Source organism: Oncorhynchus gorbuscha, linkage group LG03 (assembly GCF_021184085.1).
Source record: "Oncorhynchus gorbuscha isolate QuinsamMale2020 ecotype Even-year linkage group LG03, OgorEven_v1.0, whole genome shotgun sequence".
NCBI lineage: Eukaryota > Metazoa > Chordata > Actinopteri > Salmoniformes > Salmonidae > Oncorhynchus > Oncorhynchus gorbuscha.
The window spans coordinates 12131885-12150841 of NC_060175.1; the positions used below are offsets into that span (position 1 = coordinate 12131885).

At 42.5% G+C, this 18957-nt stretch overlaps 1 protein-coding gene across 2 annotated transcripts; it reads right to left on the reverse strand.

The window, feature by feature from the left end:
• Positions 1–2368: 2368 nt before the first annotated feature.
• On the reverse strand, positions 2369–17190 carry LOC124018490 (retinol dehydrogenase 7-like). Of its 2 annotated transcripts, none has more exons than XM_046333828.1 (6): positions 17060–17190; positions 13309–13389; positions 12529–12851; positions 11995–12253; positions 11552–11715; positions 2369–2990 (listed from the first exon to the last, which is right to left on the reverse strand). In XM_046333828.1, exons 2-6 carry the CDS (start codon positions 13338–13340, stop codon positions 2770–2772), a joined length of 999 nt encoding a protein of 332 aa, XP_046189784.1. In that variant the 5' UTR covers positions 13341–13389; positions 17060–17190; the 3' UTR covers positions 2369–2769. The 2 variants fall into 2 exon arrangements, with proteins under 2 accessions (XP_046189784.1, XP_046189777.1); XM_046333821.1 differs by having other exon boundaries at positions 12529–12854.
• Between the last annotated feature and the right edge of the window lie 1767 nt (positions 17191–18957).

Genomic DNA, 18957 nt, shown 5'->3' on the forward strand with positions numbered 1-18957 from the left:
AAAGTTGTCAGTCGGACTACTGTCATCACCACTACAGTATATGGAAAGCAAATCAAACAATATCTGGATATAGCCATCTAGTTTATACCCTGAAAGTTATCTTGTTAACTAGCCATATTAACATGATCTATTATTAGCTATCTAACTATCAAGCAAATTAGACGTGGTCCATCAGTCAATGTAGGCTATCATGTATGTCTGCAGCAATTCTTAAATGCTACTAAAATCAATGTTAATCAATGTTGAAAGGGGGAAACGTTAGCTAACTTCGCTAGGTAGGCCTACGTTGATTGTAGAAAAAGTGCATTAGGTCTACTTACCACTGTTAAGCCAACTGTACAACGTTTCTACCGGTAGCTTGTAAAGTGAACACATTATCCGCCAACAGTAACGTTACATCGGCAAATGCTGATCATTTGTTTTATTTTTTATTTATTCGTTATTTTACCAGGTAAATTGACCGAGAACACGTTGTCATTTACAGCAACGACCTGGGGAATAGTTACAGAGGAGAGGAGGGGGATGAATGAACCAATTGTAAACTGGGGATTATTAGGTTATGTAGATAGTTTAACTGATAGAGCTAAATGTGTTATTTGTTTTGCATGGAATACTCAGACATTTGTAGTTTTAACTACGCTCTTAAACAGGTAGTCAAAACGGGCAAATCAAGCGCTCTGCACCCGTGGACCAAACCGCGTTGCGTGCCGGAGCGTTGCAAACAGAAATGTACGCTACTGATCTGCTGTTCGCGAAAGATTTTGTATTTTTGAACGACTCCTTTTACTAAATCGAGAGTCATGAATCATTTTTTTCCTGAGTGACTCGTTAATTTTGTCGTTCGTCTGACCTGCTGACCGCAGTGACTATACAGCAGGATTTAATACGCTCTCTGGCTCATGGCTCCAGAGACTTGCTCCGACAAAACATCCGGGCACAGCTTTGTAGAACCAAAAACATACAGTATCTGCATGCTTTTTATGGACACAGCTTTGTAGAACCAAAAACATACAAGTCTGCATGCTTTTGACATTACTGACTCAAATAAACGAAATTAGTCAATCAGAATATTCGTTATTTTTACTGAAGGAGTCGAACAGATCTTAGTTATTAAAAAGAACCGAACTTCCCATTACTAATTTACACGTACATGTTATTCACTCATTTCATCCAAACTGCTAGCGAGCTTCAACGTGGTCCGTATTGACAGACGCTAAAGTACAACTTGTTCTATCAATGAGGAAGAGAGGCGCAATTCGGCGGAAAATATGTCTCCATCCAGCAGGTGGCGTTATTTCGTTGTTTCGCCCACTAAGCAAGGACTTTTGTATGGAGGTCAATGAGTGTCAAATTTGGTCATTCCAAAAATATATATTTGCTATTTGAGGTTGTTTTAAGCCAATATAAGTTTCGTAATGCTTATGTCGTTACGAGTTTACTAATATAAGTAGGACAACTTCTAGTGTCTCTCTCCATTGAAGACAGGCGGTTGTCGTCACCAACCCTCATCGAATATTCAAAAGATGATTACAATAAGGAGATGTATGCACCAATCCAGAGAAAGGATAGGCGGCTAGACAGCCCGCCCTGACACTGTGGACAACGACTCCCATTGTTAGGGCGGAGCGATGTGTATCTTGTAAGTATATCCATTAACTTTGGTTCTATTTTAGATGCTTGTTGAGCTGCAAGTCCTGCCTCTCCCATCTACTAATTGGTTTGTAGGACATACTGTTCTCATGTGGGTGATTGAAAAATGTACGAGGTACACACTCCAGTTCAGTCAGCAGAGCGACCAATGGGAAAGTACTGTACAATCAAGCTTGAAGACATGGCATATTCTGGCAGATGACAAACACAAGGTTTGATGCCAAATATATAATGTATTCAAATACTCAAGTATCTGCACCATTAACCAACATTTCACTTTGTTTATAATGAACCGATTTAGGCAGAGGCTACAGAGCAGAGCAGACATACTGTACGATGAACTGTTTGGTTAAATCAACAGACCAATATTTTATTTAACTAGGCAAGTCAGTTAAGAACAAATAATTATTTTCAATGACGGCCTAGGAACAGTGGGTTAACTGCCTGTTCAGGGGCAGAACGACAGATTTGTACCTTGTCAGCTCGGGGGTTTGAACTTGCAACCTTCCGGTTAGTAGTCCAACGCTCTAACCACTAGGTTACCCTGCTGACCGCAGTGACTATACAGCAGGATTTAATACGCTCTCTGGCTCATGGCTCCAGAGACTTGCTCCGACAAAACATCCGTACAATAGATGGTTCCTATAGGCTATGTTTTGAAATACTTTGACCAACTCACAGTAGGGAGAAATCCTAACAGGCTGACAATGAGACGATGAGCTTTAAAAATCATGAATTGGTCTCATTTTATTATTTGTGTTCATATAATGGACATCAGTTCTTCCAGCCTTATTGAATGATGTTCAAACTGCTTGTTGTAGGTAATAAAGCTTTTGCCTGTAAAACTTTAAATATTGCTTGAAAGTAAAGCAACATAAATAATGGTGACAAAAAAGGCACAGTATGTTCCCAAACATAACTATTCAAATATTCCATGCTGTTTTCTTTCATAACTCTAGGAAATAATCTAGCTTCAAAACACCGACAGTAGGCCTGTAAAGAAATGCATTGAATTAAGTTTCTGTACATTTAAAACTCAAAACAATATACTGTTTTTTTTGTTGTTTAGTATAGGATTGTATTGCATTATGTATTGTATTAACTATTTTAAATGCAACTCTACACACTCTTAGCAGGACGTGGCATCACCAGTTTCAGCCCAATATCGATGACACAGGATGGCATGTAAGAGAGAGGGATCCATCCAAACTTGGCGTCCCAGCCGGCACTGTAGCGGGTTCGGGGGTAGGAAGACATCAAGGCATGCTCCATGCAGTTAGTCACTTTACTCAGGTCAGAGTCACAAGATGCATTCATGATCAACCTTTGGATCTGGATGTCTGGATCGGAAGAGGATATTGTTAAAACTGTTAGGAATTTGTACGGCCAATGGGAGGACGACAGAGGAGAGCAGAGGAAAAAAGAAAAGTGAAGAGGAGAGGGGTTGAAGCCAGAAACCAATTGGATGATAAACTGGATGTAGCATGATAGCCAGGATGGTCGTGAGACAAATGGCAATGGGATTTTCTACTAATGAGATTTAGCAGCAAATTCCATTGACACTTAAACAAGACTAGAGGTTTTAACCAGGGGTTGGAACAAATTATTTTCCAATCGTTTCATTCTGAACAGAACTATAATAATTTTTGTTCATTCCATTCCACTGTTCCGACCAGTAAAATAAAGTTCTGGACCAGTTTCTATTGTTATTTTCTGTTCTTTTTTTTAAACCTCCTGAAATCGTTAAAAGTTTTTTTTTTTTCATTTAGCTTGACATTACTTTCAAATATAACCACCCCCCCCCAAAAAAAAATATTATTATCAAAGAACATTAACTGGTTTCCACGCTTTTAAATAATTGTTCTGTTCCATAACAGTATAGAGATAACTTTCGTCATCCCCAGTTCTGATTTGCTTCCTCCCCCCAAAAATGGGGTTCTGTTCCCTGAACCGGTTCCAACTCCTGGTTTTAACCCTGTGTGTGAAAGACTGGACCATGGTTTATTCCAACGTCTCATCCGACAGATGACCTTCTTCTTCTGCTACTACTACCACTACCACTTCCACTAACACCACTACCACTTCTACTGCTACTACTACTACCACTTCTACTGCTACTACTACTACCACTTCTACTGCTACTACTACTACCACTTCTACTGCTACTACTACTACCACTTCTTCTGCTACTACTACTACCACTTCTACTGCTACTACTACTACCACTTCTACTGCTACTACTACTACCACTTCTTCTGCTACCACTACTACTACCACTTCTTCTGCTACCACTTCTACTACCAATTCTTCTTCTACTACCACTTCTACTGCTACTACTAGTACCACTTCTACTACTACTCTACTACTACTACTACCACCACTTCTACTACTACCACTTCTACTGCAACTACTACTACTACTACCACTTCTTCTGCTACAACTACTACCACTTCTACTACTACTACTACTTCTACTGCTACTTACTACCACTTCTGCTACTACTACTACCACTTCTAATGCTGCTACTACTACTACCACTTCTACTGCTGCTACTACTACTACCACTTCTACTGCTGCTACTACTACTACCACTTCTACTGCTACTATTACTACCACTTCTACTGCTACTACTACTACCACTTATTCTGCTACTACTACTACCACTTCTTCTGCTACTACTACTACCACTTCTTCTGCTACTACTACTACCACTTCTACTGCTACTACTAGTACCACTTCTACTGCTACTGCTACTACTAGTACCACTTCTACTGCTACTACTACTACTACTACCATTTCTACTGCTACTACTACTACTACTACCACTTCTTCTGCTACTACTACTACCACTTCTACTACTACTACTACTACCACTTCTACTACTACTACTACTACTGCTACTACTACTACCACTTCTGCTACTACTACTACCACTTCTACTGCTAGTACTACTACCACTTCTACTGCTACTACTACTACCACTTCTACTGCTACTACTACTACCACTTCTTCTGCTACTACTACTACCACTTCTACTGCTAGTACTACTACCACTTCTACTGCTACTACTACTACTGCTGCTACTACTACCACTTCTACTACTACTACTACTACCACTACTGCTACTACTACTACCACTTCTACTGCTACTACTACTACCACTTCTACTGCTACTACTACTACCACTTCTACTGCTACTACTACTACCACTTCTACTGCTACTACTACTACTACTACTACTACTGCTACTACTACTACTACTGCTACTACTACTACCACTTCTACTACTACTACTACTACCACTTCTACTGCTACTACTACTACTACTACCACTTCTACTGCTACTACTACTACTACTACTACCACTTCTACTGCTACTACTACTACTTCTACTGCTGCTACTACTACTACCACTTCTACTACTACTACTACTACTACCACTTCTACTGCTACTACTACTACTCCACTTCACTACTACTGCTACTACTACTACCACTTCTACTACTACTACTACCACTACTACTGCTACTACTACCACTACTACCACTTCTACTGCTACTACTACTACCACTTCTTCTGCTACTACTACTACCACTTCTTCTGCTACTACTACTACCACTTCTTCTGCTACTACTACTACCACTTCTACTGCTACTACTACTACCACTTCTTCTGCTACTACTACTACCACTTCTACTGCTACTACTAGTACCACTACTACTACTACCATTTCTACTGCTACTACTACTACCACTTCTACTGCTACTACTACTACTACTACCACTTCTACTGCTACTAGTACCACTACTACTACTACCATTTCTACTGCTACTACTACTACCACTTCTACTGCTACTACTAGTACCACTTCTACTGCTACTGCTACTACTAGTACCACTACTACTACTACCATTTCTACTGCTACTACTACTACCACTTCTACTGCTACTACTACTACCACTTCTTCTGCTACTACTACTACCACTTCTACTACTACTACTACCACTTCTACTACTACTACTACTACTACTACTACTACCACTTCTTCTGCTACTACTACTACCACTTCTTCTGCTACTACTACTACTACCACTTCTACTACTACTACTACCACTTCTACTACTACTACCACTTCTTCTACTACTACTACTTCTACTGCTACTACTAGTAACACTTCTACTACTACTACTACCACTTCTACTGCTACTACTACTACTACTACCACTTCTTCTGCTACTACTACTACCACTTCTTCTGCTACTACTACTACCACTTCTACTGCTACTACTACTACCACTTCTACTGCTACTACTACTACTACTACTACTACTACTACTGCTACTACTACTACCACTTCTACTGCTACTACTACTACCACTTCTACTGCTACTACTACTACCACTTCTACTGCTACTACTACTACCACTTCTACTGCTACTACTACTACCACTTCTTCTGCTACTACTACTACTACCACTTCTACTACTACTACTACCACTTCTACTGCTACTACTACTACCACTTCTACTGCTACTACAACAACCACTTCTACTGCTACTACTACTACCACTTCTTCTGCTACTACTACTACCACTTCTACTGCTACTACTACTACCACTTCTTCTGCTACTACTACTACTACCACTTCTACTAATACTACTACTACCACTTCTACTGCTACTACTACCACTTCTACTGCTACTACTACCACTTCTACTGCTACTACTACTACCACTTCTGCTACTACTACTACCACTTCTACTGCTACTACTACTACCACTTCTACTGCTACCACATCTACTGCTGCTACTACTACCACTTCTACTGCTACCACTTCTACTACTACCACTTCTACTGCTACCACGTCTACTACTACCGCTTCTTCTGCTACCACTTCTACTGCTGCTACTACTACCACTTCTACTGCTATGACTACTACCACTTCTACTGCTGCTACTACCACCACTGCCACTTCTACTGCTACTACTACTACTACTACTACTACCCCTTCTACTGCTACTACTACTACTACTACCACTACTACTACCACTGCTACTACTACTACTACTACCACTTCTACTGCTACTACTACTACCACATCTTCTGCTACTACTACTACTACCACTTCTACTGCTCTGCTACTACTACTACCACTTCTACTGCTACTACTATTACCACTTCTACTGCTACTACTACTACCACTTCTACTGCTACTACTACTACCACTTCTACTGCTACTACTACTACTACTACTACCACTTCTACTGCTGCTGCTACTACCACCACTACCACTTCTACTGCTGCTGCTACTACTACCACCACTACTACCACTTCTACTGCTACTGCTACTACCACTTCTACTGCTGCTGCTACTACTACCACCACCACTACTACCACTTCTACTGCTGCTGCTACCACCACTACCACTTCTACTGCTGCTGCTACTACCACCACCACTTCTACTGCTGCTACTACCACTTCTACTGCTACTACTACCAACACTACCACTTCTACTGCTACTACTACTACCACCTCTTCTGCTACTACTACTACTACTACCACTTCTACTTCTACTACTACTATCACTTCTACTGCTACTACTACTACCACTTCTACTACTACCACTTCTACTGCTACTACTACTACCACTTCTACTGCTACTACTACTACTACTACTACCACTTCTACTGCTGCTGCTACTACCACTTCTTCTGCTACTACTACTACCACTTCTACTGCTACTACTACTACTGCTATGACTACTACCACTTCTACTGCTACTACTACTACCACTTCTACTGCTACTACCACTGCCACTTCTACTGCTACTACTACTACTACTGCTACTACTACTACCCCTTCTACTGCTACTACTACTACCACTTCTTCTGCTACTACTACTACTGCTACTACTACTACCACTTCTACTGCTACTGCTACTACCACTTCTACTGCTACTACTACTACCACTTCTACTGCTACTACTACTACCACTTCTACTGCTACTACTACTACCACTTCTTCTGCTACTACTACTACTACCACTTCTACTGCTACTACTACCACTTCTACTGCTACTACTACTACCACTTCTACTGCTACTACAACTACCACTTCTACTGCTACTACTACAACCACTTCTTCTGCTACTACTACTACCACTTCTACTGCTACTACTACTACCACTTCTTCTGCTACTACTACTACTACCACTTCTACTAATACTACTACTACCACTTCTTCTGCTACTACTACTACCACTTCTACTGCTACTACTACTACCACTTCTACTGCTACCACTTCTACTGCTGCTACTACTACCACTTCTACTGCTACCACTTCTACTACTACCACTTCTACTGCTACCACGTCTACTACTACCGCTTCTTCTGCTACCACTTCTACTGCTGCTACTACTACCACTTCTACTGCTATGACTACTACCACTTCTACTGCTGCTACTACCACCACTGCCACTTCTACTGCTACTACTACTACTACTACTACTACTACCCCTTCTACTGCTACTACAACTACTACTACCACCACTACTACTACCACCACTGCTACTACTACTACTACTACCACTTCTACTGCTACTACTACTACCACATCTTCTGCTACTACTACTACTACCACTTCTACTGCTACTACTACTACCACTTCTACTGCTACTACTACTACCACTTCTACTGCTACTACTACTACCACTTCTACTGCTACTACTACTACCACTTCTACTGCTACTACTACTACTACTACTACCACTTCTACTGCTGCTGCTACCACCACTACCACTTCTACTGCTGCTGCTACTACCACCACCACTTCTACTGCTGCTACTACCACTTCTACTGCTACTACTACCAACACTACCACTTCTACTGCTACTACTACTACCACCTCTTCTGCTACTACTACTACTACTACCACTTCTACTTCTACTACTACTATCACTTCTACTGCTACTACTACTACCACTTCTACCGCTACTACTACTACCACTTCTACTGCTACTACTACTACCACTTCTACTGCTACTACTACTACTACTACTACCACTTCTACTGCTGCTGCTACTACCACTTCTTCTGCTACTACTACTACCACTTCTACTGCTACTACTACTACCACTTCTACTGCTACCACTTCTACTGCTGCTACTACTACCACTTCTACTGCTACCACTTCTACTACTACCACTTCTACTGCTACCACGTCTACTACTACCGCTTCTTCTGCTACCACTTCTACTGCTGCTACTACTACCACTTCTACTGCTATGACTACTACCACTTCTACTGCTGCTACTACCACCACTGCCACTTCTACTGCTGCTACTACTACTACTACTACTACTACCCCTTCTACTGCTACTACTACTACTACTACCACCACTACTACTACCACCACTGCTACTACTACTACTACTACCACTTCTACTGCTACTACTACTACCACATCTTCTGCTACTACTACTACTACCACTTCTACTGCTACTACTACTACCACTTCTACTGCTACTACTACTACCACTTCTACTGCTACTACTACTACCACTTCTACTGCTACTACTACTACCACTTCTACTGCTACTACTACTACTACTACTACCACTTCTACTGCTGCTGCTACCACCACTACCACTTCTACTGCTGCTGCTACTACCACCACCACTTCTACTGCTGCTACTACCACTTCTACTGCTACTACTACCAACACTACCACTTCTACTGCTACTACTACTACCACCTCTTCTGCTACTACTACTACTACTACCACTTCTACTTCTACTACTACTATCACTTCTACTGCTACTACTACTACCACTTCTACCGCTACTACTACTACCACTTCTACTGCTACTACTACTACCACTTCTACTGCTACTACTACTACTACTACTACCACTTCTACTGCTGCTGCTACTACCACTTCTTCTGCTACTACTACTACCACTTCTACTGCTACTACTACTACTGCTATGACTACTACCACTTCTACTGCTACTACTACTACCACTTCTACTGCTACTACTACTACCACTTCTACTGCTACTACTACTACTACTACTACCACTTCTACTGCTGCTGCTACTACCACTTCTTCTGCTACTACTACTACCACTTCTACTGCTACTACTACTACTGCTATGACTACTACCACTTCTACTGCTACTACTACTACCTCTTCTACTGCTACTACCACTGCCACTTCTACTGCTACTACTACTACTACTGCTACTACTACTACCCCTTCTACTGCTACTACTACTACTACCACTTCTACTGCTACTACTACTACCACTTCTACTGCTACTACTACTACCACTTCCTCTGCTACTACTACTACCACTTCTACTGCTACTACCACTTCTACTGCTACTACTACTACTACTACTACTACTACCACTTCTACTGCTGCTGCTACTACCACCACTACCACTTCTACTGCTGCTGCTACTACTACCACCACTACTACCACTTCTACTGCTACTGCTACTACCACTTCTACTGCTGCTGCTACTACTACCACCACTACTACCACTTCTACTGCTACTACCACCACTACTTCTACTGCTACTACTACCACCACTACTACCACTTCTACTGCTGCTGCTACCACCACTACCACTTCTACTGCTGCTGCTACTACCACCACCACTTCTACTGCTGCTACTACCACTTCTACTGCTACTACTACCGACACTACCACTTCTACTCCTGCTACTACCACCACTACCACTTCTACTGCTGCTACTACCACCACTACCACTTCTACTGCTACTACTACCACCACTACCACTTCTACTGCTACTACTACTACCACTTCTACTGCTGCTGCTACTACTACCACCACTACTACCACTTCTACTGCTACTGCTACTACCACTTCTACTGCTGCTGCTACTACGACCACCACTACCACTTCTACCACTTCTACTACCACCACTACCACTTCTACTCCTACTACCACTTCTACTACTGCTGCTACTACCACCACTACCACTTCTACTACCACCACCACTACCACTTCTACTGCTGCTACTACCACCACTACCACTTCTACTGCTACTACTACTACCACTTCTACTGCTACTACCACTTCTACTGCTGCTGCTACTACCACCACCACTACGACTTCTACTGCTGCTACTACCACCACTACCACTTCTACTGCTACTACTACTACCACTTCTACTGCTGCTACTACCACTTCTACTGCTGCTACTACCACCACTACCACTACCACCACTACTACCACTTCTACTGCTACTGCCACTACTACTTCTACTGCTGCTGCTACTACCACCACTACCACTTCTACTACCACCACTACTACCACTTCTACTGCTACTTCCACTACTACTTCTACTGCTGCTGCTCCTACCACCACTACCACTTCTACTGCTACTGCCACTACTACTTCTACTGCTGCTGCTACTACCACCACTACCACTTCTACTACCACCACTACTACCACTTCTACTGCTACTTCCACTACTACTTCTACTGCTGCTGCTCCTACCACCACTACCACTTCTACTGCTGCTGCTCCTACCACCACTACCACTTCTACTGCTGCTACTACTACCACCACTATCACTTCTACTGCTGCTGCTACTACTACCACTACCACTGCTACTACCACCACTACCACTTCTACTGCTACTACCACCACTACCACTTCTACTGCTACTACCACCACTACCACTTCTACTGCTACTACCACCACTACCACTTCTACTACTACCACCACCACTACCACTTCTACTGCTACTACCACCACCACTACCACTTCTACTGCTGCTGCTACTACCACCACTACCACTTCTACTACTACTACTACTACCACCACTTCTACTGCTACTGCTGCTGCTACTACTACTACTGCTACTTACACTTATCCAGGTATTTGTCTCCGTAGCTGGCCTTTACTTCAGGTATGAGCTGGTTCCACAGGCGATGCAGCTCTCTCTCAATGGGATCCAGACTGGTAACCGCTGTCTTAAAGAAACCTGGTTCAATGATGCACACCTTGATCCCAAAGTAGTGGATATCCCTCCTTTGGAAAATGTAGACTTCAATGTTTGGTTGGCATACATTCTCTAAAAACACTATGTTGCTCTTTAACATTGTATAATTTTGTATTATTGAATATTGTAGCTCAGTGAAATACAGTAGATTAAAGCAGACTATAAGAATCTAAGACAGGTAAATACCACAATACGGGTTTGGTTGAATTGAGCTTTGTGATGACTACTATATGTTGTGGTGATAGTAGCTGGAATAATTAGCCTGCATTGTGGGCTTACAAAGATCCAAACAAACTATAGTAGCCTACCTGAGGCAGTCTGAGAAGGACTCCACAGCGAACTTAGAGATGCAGTATCCCCCTCCGTTAGCCGCCACCCTACCCAGCACTGAGGCCACGTTGACAATCCTCCCCTGGGCCTGTTTGATGAGGGGCAGGAAGGTGAGGGTCATCTCTATCACCCCCGTCATGTTGACCTTCAGGGTACTGGTATAGTCCTCCATCCTCATCCACTCTGTGGGACCCATGGGCAGGGAGCGCCCCGCATTGTTCACAATACCCCACAGTCCTGGGAGAGGGGGAGGACGAGAGAGAGAAATATGAAGATATTGTTATTATTTAGTCAAATGTTTTCAGCTTTTGATTCACTGTGTATTTCAAGTCACATGCATCGGTTTTATTTGACACAACTGCTATTTGAGTCATGGTTACAGCTAGGGCCTCTCTGACCAGACCAGGATAGGTTACCGCTAGGAAACAGAGTTACTAGTCAGGAATATAGTTGGAAAAAACTCCTGGCCCTAGCAGTGAGTAACATAAACCCCACTCCAGATGGTTTCTCACCGTTATCTCCAACCTTCTGCTTGGTGTACTCCATAGCTTTCTGTATACTGGCGGTGCTCGTCACGTCTAGGAGAACCGTCTTCAGGTGCGGCCCAGTCGCCCTGTTCAGATCATCAGCCCCTTTGTCTGTGAGACACCCAGCTATCACCCTGAACCCCCGCCGGTCCAGCCTCTTACAGAGCAAGTTCCCGAAGCCAGAGTCACAGCCCGTCACAAACACATACTTCTCCTTGACGTTCTCTACTTCCAGACTGTCTCTGTACAGCCAGCCTAGCGTCCACAGAACCACGAAGGTAGAAATGCCATACAGCCATAGATTATCCCTACTGGGGAAGATGAGAGCACAGTGAGAGGTTGTAGGATGAAATATGATGCTGATCATTTTTTTTGCCCGATGTCATGTTTTTCTTTAGCATCACACCGGGCAAAGACCTTACATCAACATCTACATTTGGTTGGTATTTGATTGAGTTGTCAACAAAGATGAAATCCACTTGAAGCCCACCAAACCTTGAAGTCCCTGAATCGTTGGTTTGTGTTTGAAATCTATGTTGAAATGAGACAGAAAACTGTACGTAGATGGCTTTTTTTCTCTCCAAATAGAATAAATGGATGTTCACCATCAGTTATGTTGAAATATAACATTGATAGAATTTCATGCAAATACTTTGACATTCTTATGACATTGATTAAAAAGTGTGTGGGTGTTTTCATGTGGGTTTACATAGGCTTATTTCCAAAAGAACATCCTAGGAGTTAAATGGAATGATTAAATCTTACCCTAAATACTGGTACACAGAATCAATATCCATGATGAGGTCTGGGAGAGAGGATTTTATGGAGGTGTAGAAAAATTAATCCCTGCAGGAAGTGTTAGGAAATAACACACATTACAAAATGTTGTCAACGCTACCTGAGCAAGTCGTTCAGTCAAACCTGTCACTGTAGTCTACATGTCCTCTTGTAACATTGTATGCCGATCAGCTCCTATATCTCTGTGCTTATTTATGTAAATATTCACTAAAGTGGTTATTGCCAGATACATGTTTGTTTGCCTTTTTTCGGATTCTCCATGACATTGGGGCACCCTCCTCCGGGCCTTGTTTGTGTCCCAAATGGCACCCTATATAGTGCGCTACTGTTGACCAGGGGCCATATGACTCTGGTTACAACTAGTGCACTATATAGGGAATAGGGTGCAATTTGGGACACAAACGGGGGGAGGCTCAACATCATGGAGAATCCAAAAAAAGGCAAACAAACCTGTGGAACACTGACATTATCTCAATTGTTAGCAGTGAACTGCCACTTGGCTAAAGTTTTATTTTTCATCATGACAGCAGAAGACTTTACAAATCATCGTATAATCTTTGATGAAGAAAGGGGTGAAGAAACATTTTCATAATTTTATCCTTCAAAGAAATTGGACTAAAACCCAAACACCCAGTGAAAGCCCCCAAAATAACAACTCAGTGGAATCTGGAATACACTTTACCAGATGGCCTATTTTGACAAGGATCAGTTTAATCTGACATCTTAAAACACGTGTTTTTGGGCTTTCCAGTGAGGTATTTAAAGAATGATATGCATAATATGGGCAGTTGGTTTCTTCAGAGCACATGAGGAGTCTTGGGATAAGGCTCTTATAGATCTTATGAAACAAAGAGGCACTGGAACAAGGATAGGGGTTTAAGGCAGAGCTTTGATTGTTTTGTAGCAAAAACCCATTGCCTCTCTTCAAGCTATTTAAGCCTCTCAAAACCTATTAGCCTCCCGGCAGACTTATTAAGCCTTGGGTGGATTTGATTGGGATATCCAGGGATCACACGGAAGAAAGGGACATACTGTATGTAAGCAAGGTGCACGGCGGACCAAGGAGGATTTCGGGGGTACAGTCACACAAACACACCAATAAGAACACCTGTCGGAGGGGATATTGCCTGTTAACTACAGTATGTTAGCCATAAAATCAGGGAGGGACAGTAACTAGTATGATGGCGAGGGGACAGTAACTAGTGCGAGGGGACAGTAACTAGTGTGATGGCGAGGGGACAGTAACTAGTGTGAGGGGACAGTAACTAGTGGGATGGCGAGAGGACAGTGAGATACTCTTATCCAGAGCGACTTACAATTAGTGAATTAATCGTAACATAGGTGAGACAACATTTACATTTATTTAACTAGGCAAGTCAGTTAAGAACAAATTCTTATTATCAATGGCAGCCTACTGTGCATTAACTGCCTGTTCAGGGGCAGAACGACAGATTTGTACCTTGTCAGCTCTGGGATTTGAACTTGCAACCTTTCGGTTCCTAGTCCAATGCTCTAACCACTAGGCTACCCTGCCGCCCCATATCACAATAGTAGCAAGTACATTTCTTCCCTCAAAGTATTTATCAGTAATGTAATTGCATGGTCTTTTTGGTCTCATCTCCTGTGCTGTGAGCACCTTCCCTTTTACACACACACACACACCAAGCCCCTCCCATTTACACACACACACCAAGCCGCTCCTCCTGCCACTCACAGCAAGCCCCTCACCCTGCAACTCACAGCAAGCCCCTCCCCCTGCCACTCACAGCAAGCCCCTCACCCTGCCACACACCAAGCCCCTACCCCTGCTATTCACACCAAGCCCCTACCCCTGCTATTCAATTCAATTCAAGGGCTTTATTGGCATGGGAAACATGTGTTAACATTGCCAAAGCAAGTGAGGTAGACAACATACAAAGTGAATATATAAAGTGAAAAACAACAAAAATTAACAGTAAACATTACACATACAGAAGTTTCAAAACAGTAAAGACATTACAAATGTCATATTATATATATATATATATATATATATATATATATACACAGTGTTTTAACTATGTACAGATGGTTAAAGGACACAAGATAAAATAAATAAGCATAAATATGGGTTGTATTTACAATGGTGTTTGTTCTTCACTGGTTGCCCTTTTCTCGTGGCAACAGGTCACAAATCTTGCTGCTGTGATGGCACACTGTGGAATTTCACCCAGTAGATATGGGAGTTTAGCCTCTACCCCTGCTACTCACACCAAGCCCCTACCCCTGCTACTCACACCAAGCCCCTCTCCTTGTTACTCACACCAAGCCCCTACCCCTGCTACTCACACCAAGCCCCTCCCCTTGTTACTCACACCAAGCCACTCACACCAAGCCCCCCCCCCCCCCAATGCCATACACAACAAGCCCCTTCCACTCACAACAACGATGAGAGATCACATCTTCCTCTCTGACAAATGGTTTCAACCCGCTATTTGCATTTGAGGTTTGGTCCAACAGAATCGGTCATATGGACAACAAGACACAGTGACACATTATTGTAATGTCAATCTTTCTACCAATCCCCTTTTTATATCTCAACTCCTCAGATTGAGAGCAGACACTACTAAAACGGGAGTATCTATGAACATTGATTCTGGAAAAGTAATACTAAGTTTGTCGCACGCGGCATTGAGGTACCACGTACCGCTAGCAGCATTTTAGCCAAACGACTGTTATACTAGTGGTCTAACCTGTGTTTTTATAAATGAGCAATAAGCATAAAATACAATTATACAAGGAATTGGCATGTTCTCATTCTGAGAAATAAGATTTCAACAATTGACAAAGTGGACAGGCTACCATGCAGTTGAAACAGTTGGAGACAGACAGAATTCAACTGTTCTCCCTTGTTAGCTTGCAGAAAGATCCAAGTCGGAAAATAAAGATTAGCTGGCTACTCACTAGCATGTGGGCTTGTGCTTGAGATTATTGTTTAGGAGACCTTTTCTATATAAACGCCTGCTTTAAGAAGTTAGTCATTATTAGCATATGTGCATTATGCCTGGTTCTGGCTGTGTTTGTAACAAAAAGGTTATTTTCATAAACAGTCTTGAAAGTCAGATCTGTGATTATTGCAAAAAAAAAAAAAAGTTTAAAACTATTTGTAATTGTTCGTAGGTCTTATGGTTGTGGAAGGCTAATTTTTAGCCTATGTATACATTTTACAAACCCTGAATTCATTAGATTATTGCTGATTGTTTGAAAAGCTGTGTATTTGACCTTTAATTATACAAACAAAGCTTATTTAGAGATGGCATAACAACAACAACAACAACAACAACAACAAATGGAGATGAGAACTTTTAGGCCATATCGCCGAACCACATGACAAAGCGGAGCATATGAAGCTGTTTTTATTTACTCACTTCCCCTCTGGATAATAACATTTGCAAATCAGTGCAAACACTTAGAAAGCCCGGTCCATTTAGAGCTTAACATTTATGTAAATAACTCAATAATAAATAATAATATATTACAATGGACACGTCATGCACCAGAACCAGCTATGTCACCTTGTACATATCTGACAATACTTTCAAGTTTGAAAGATTGGTTAGCACTTTACATGAATCACTTAAAAAATGCATTCAATGTAATTCAGTTTTAATTGGCTGATGATTATGTTAGAAATAAACTGCCAACCTACCTAATCCCTGAAATGAAAATGCCAACCTACCTGTTATCAGTGGTTTACTGTCGGCTCAGGTCTACCTCCCCTTCTCTCTCTCCGTCTCTGACAGTAACAGTTTGATCCCTGGAGCCTGTGTTGTGTCACTGTGTGTGACTGGCAGAGAAAGAGCGTTATCCCTGTAGTTTATCCTATAAGACAATCTGCAAACTGTGTGTAAACATGGACTGTGTGTATGTGTATGTGTGTGTACATGGACTGTGTGTGTGTGTGTGTGTGTGTGTGTGTGTGTGTGTGTGTGTGTGTGTGTGTGTGTGTGTGTGTGTACATGGACTGTGTGTGTGTTGGGAATAAAGGTAGGTGGGGAGGAGGAATTATGGGCCCAGTAACTGTAATACATTCAGGGACCACTAAATTCTGGACATACATTTATGTGATTTAAAAACAAAAAAAATGATTAGTTGATGTCAACACCAATCCATGGAAAATGTACATCTACCACTAGACTTTCATTATGTAGCTGTCAGTATGTACCATAGCACAATGGAGAGCATCCTGTCAGGCTGTATCACCGCCTGGTACGGCAACAGAACCGTCCGCAACCACATTGCTCTCCAGAGGGGGGTGCGGTCAGCCCAACGCATCACCGAGGGCACACTGCCTGTCCTCCAGGACATCTATAACACCCGGTGTCACAGGAAGGCCACAAAGATCATCAAGGACCTCAGCCACCCGAGCAACGGCCTGTTCACCCCATTACCATCTAGAAGATCATCAAGGACCTCAGCCACCCGAGCCACGGCCTGTTCACCCCATTACCATCTAGAAGATTATCAAGGACCTCAGCCACCCGAGCCACGGCCTGTTCACCCCGCTACTATCTAGATCATCAAGGACCTCAGCCACCCGAGCCACGGCCTGTTCACCCCGCTACCATCTAGAAGGAGGAGACAGTACAGGTGCATCAAGGCTGTGAATGAGAGACTGCTTCTATCTCCAGGCCATCAGACTGTTAAATAGTCACTACTAGCCTTAGTCACTGTTCTAAATCGGCTACAACCCCGTACTCTACCCTGCACCAGACTGCTGCCCCATGTACATAGTCATTGAACACGGGTCACTTTCATAATGTTTACATAATGTTTTACCAAATTCATATGCATTTACTGTATTCTAGTCATGGCTCATCCTTTATAACTAGTGCTGTACACACCTTTTCTATTCATATACTTTACACACCATTATATATCCTGAACTAAAATATAAAACGCACATCCAGCAATTTCAAAGATTTTACTCAAGAGTTCATACAAGGAAATCAGTCAATTGAAATAAATAAATTAGGCCCTAACCTATGGATGTCACATGACTAGGAATACAGATATGCATCTGCAGATACCAAAACAAAAAAGAAGGGGCGTGGATCCGAAAACCAGTCAGTTTCTGGTGTGACCTACATTTGGCTGTTTATTGTGGCTTGTGGAATGTCGTCCCACTCCTCTTCAATGGCTGTGCGAAGTTGCTGGATATTGGCGGAAACTAGAACACGCTGTCGTACACGTCGATCCAGAGCATCCCACACATGCTCAATGGCTGACATGTCTGGTGAGTAGGCAGGCCATGGAAGAACTGGGATATGTTCAGCTTCACGGAATTTTGTACAGATCCTTGCGGCATGGGGCTGTGCATTATCATGCTGAAACATGAGCTGATGGCGGCAGATGAATGGCACGACAATGGGCCTCAGGATCTAGTCACGGTATCTCTGCATTCAAATTGTCATCGATAAAATGCAATTGTGTTCGTTGTCCGTAGCTTACGCCTGCCCATACCATAACCCCACCACTCTGTTCACAACATTGACATCAGCAAACCGCTTGCACACGCGACGCCATACACGTGGTCTGCAGTTGTGAGGCCGGTTGAACGTACAGCATTTGAGGCGG

Coding starts and splice junctions, on each gene's coding strand:
- LOC124018490 (XM_046333821.1), bottom strand. CDS start 13,340: ATGGATATTGATTCTGTGTACCAGTATTTAGG. Junction 11,716..11,994: donor TCCTTCTCAGACTGCCTCAG/GTAGGCTACTAT, acceptor CATTTTCCAAAG/GAGGGATATCCACTACTTTG. Junction 2,991..11,551: donor AGACAAATACCTGGATAAGT/GTAAGTAGCAGT, acceptor CTTCCGATCCAG/ACATCCAGATCCAAAGGTTG.